General features: G+C 50.5%; 1 protein-coding gene across 1 annotated transcript in view; it reads left to right on the forward strand.

Annotated features, from left to right (window-relative positions):
• Window positions 1–1684, forward strand: part of LOC117885457 (G-protein coupled receptor 4-like) — a 5955-nt gene extending 4271 nt beyond the window's left edge. The window contains exon 2 of the mRNA XM_034786761.1: window positions 745–1684. Coding sequence (XP_034642652.1) covers window positions 745–1674 — 930 coding nt within the window. The 3' untranslated portion in view covers window positions 1675–1684. The remainder of the gene's footprint in view (window positions 1–744) is intronic.
• The last annotated feature ends 272 nt before the right edge of the window (window positions 1685–1956 follow it).

Below are 1956 nucleotides of genomic sequence, written 5' to 3' on the forward strand. Positions count from 1 at the left end.
ATGAGCCTTTTCTTTCTGATACTGGCACCAATCATCACAATGTTCAAGTGCCTCCCAAGTTCATTATTTGGCAAAGCAAGATCCCTAGGGGATTTCACTGAGTCTTCAGCTTTTATCACTTCCACAGCTGTGGGAAGCTCTGCTTGAGCTTGTGGGGAGCAGTTGTTGTAAAGATCATATGATTATAGTGGAAAAGCTTTGTCAAAATGGAAGCCTTGCACCAAGAGCCAATGCTCATCACTTTTGTTTGCATTTAGTTTGTTGGGAGTTTGGGGTGGACTTTCCTTGCTTAAGAGCATAACTGTCCTGCCAGGGGGACAGGAAGTTGTGACTGCTTCCTGGCCAGACAGCCCAGCTTTGCTGTAGCGTTTGCACTAACAAGGAGGCTTTAAAAGCCTTAGTTTCAGGCTTGTTCTCTAGCTCAGATCCTAACACAAGGGTTACTAGGCAGTGAAATCTCTCCCTAGCTGTTTGATAAAGGGAGCAAGGAATCAAGGACAGTCAGGTGCTTGGGCTGCCTTGCTTTTTCCATATAGCACTCGGTTTTTCTGTCTCTTACAGACTCTTTGAAGAGTGCAGCTTGGGAGTAAGGGGAGTGGCTGTGTTCCCCTTGACAGTCATCCTGGAGAACTGGATGTAGCCTCCACTGTAAGACAGTGACCTTGAAGACAGGGGCCTGTGTCCCCTTCCATGCAGGATGGCAACCAAGGCCCTTGGTAACAATCACTGACTCTGCTGGGTAAGGTGAATACCATGGCCTCGCCCTGCCCAATAGCCTTTAACTCCACCAAATACTTCCTCATCCCCGTCTACTCTGTGGTATTGGGGGCTGGCTTGCCGCTGAACTGCCTAGCGCTTTGGACGCTGGTGTCCCAGATAAACAAATCCATCGTCCTCTCTGTCTATATGCTGAACCTGGTAGTAGCTGACCTGCTGCAGACCCTGATGTTGCCCTTCTGGATCTACTACAGCTACTGGGATCACAACTGGGATCTGGGGACTGGGGCCTGCGTGGCAGTCAGCCTGGGCTTCATCACCAACTTCTATGCTAAGAATGGCTTCCTGTGCCTCATTGCCATGGAGCGCTACATAGGTGTGGTCCATCCCCTGTGGTTCCGTGGGCTACAGACAATACGTGGTGCCACCAAGGTCAGCGCTACTGCGTGGGTGCTGGTGCTCAGCATCTGCTCCGTAGGCACTGGGCTACTGCTGAAGGAGCCAGAAGCAGGGCGCTGCTATGAGGGTTACCCACTGGGCATCTCCTATGCACGTTTTAAGATGGCCACCATGGCTTTGTCCTTCTTCCTACCCTGCTTCTTCATGGGCTTCTTCTACCTCCAGGTCCTGCACAAGCTCAGGCAGGTGCCATCACTGGAGCGGAAGACAAAGAGGCAAATCTACAGCTTCATCTCCCTCATCATCATCTCCTTCTTCCTGCTTTGTGCTCCTTACCAGGTGACCTCCTTCTACAAATACCAGAGGGAGATGGTTCAGAACAATGAAGGTCTCTGCCTCTTTGAGACAAACCTCTTCATTTACAGCCAGGTAGCACTGTGCCTCACCACTCTAGGCAATGTCCTGGATCCTCTGCTGTACATCCTGCTCCTCAAAGACGTGCGGACAGAACTTGGAAATCACTTAAAATGCAAGGTCTTGGCTCAGGGTCACAAGTAGATTAGACAGGAATGGAAACACTGGGTGGACACTGACCCAGACCACTGCATAAGATACCCAGTGAGGTGGCGGAAACCCATTTGGACTTCAAAGTCCCTCCATTTGATCCCGGTCTGAATGCCAGGGCTTGGCCTTGCTGTCTGCTTCCCTTTGTGAAGCAGCTCTGCCCCCTGCAGCCAAACATGGAAATATGGTCCCCCAGGAACTTCCAGTCACTCTGAACTTCTTAGAGAAGCAATTCAATGCCAAAGAGACAGGCTGAGTCAAGCCACAAAAAATTAT

The sequence above is a fragment of the Trachemys scripta genome, chromosome 12, assembly GCF_013100865.1.
Source record: "Trachemys scripta elegans isolate TJP31775 chromosome 12, CAS_Tse_1.0, whole genome shotgun sequence".
NCBI lineage: Eukaryota > Metazoa > Chordata > Testudines > Emydidae > Trachemys > Trachemys scripta.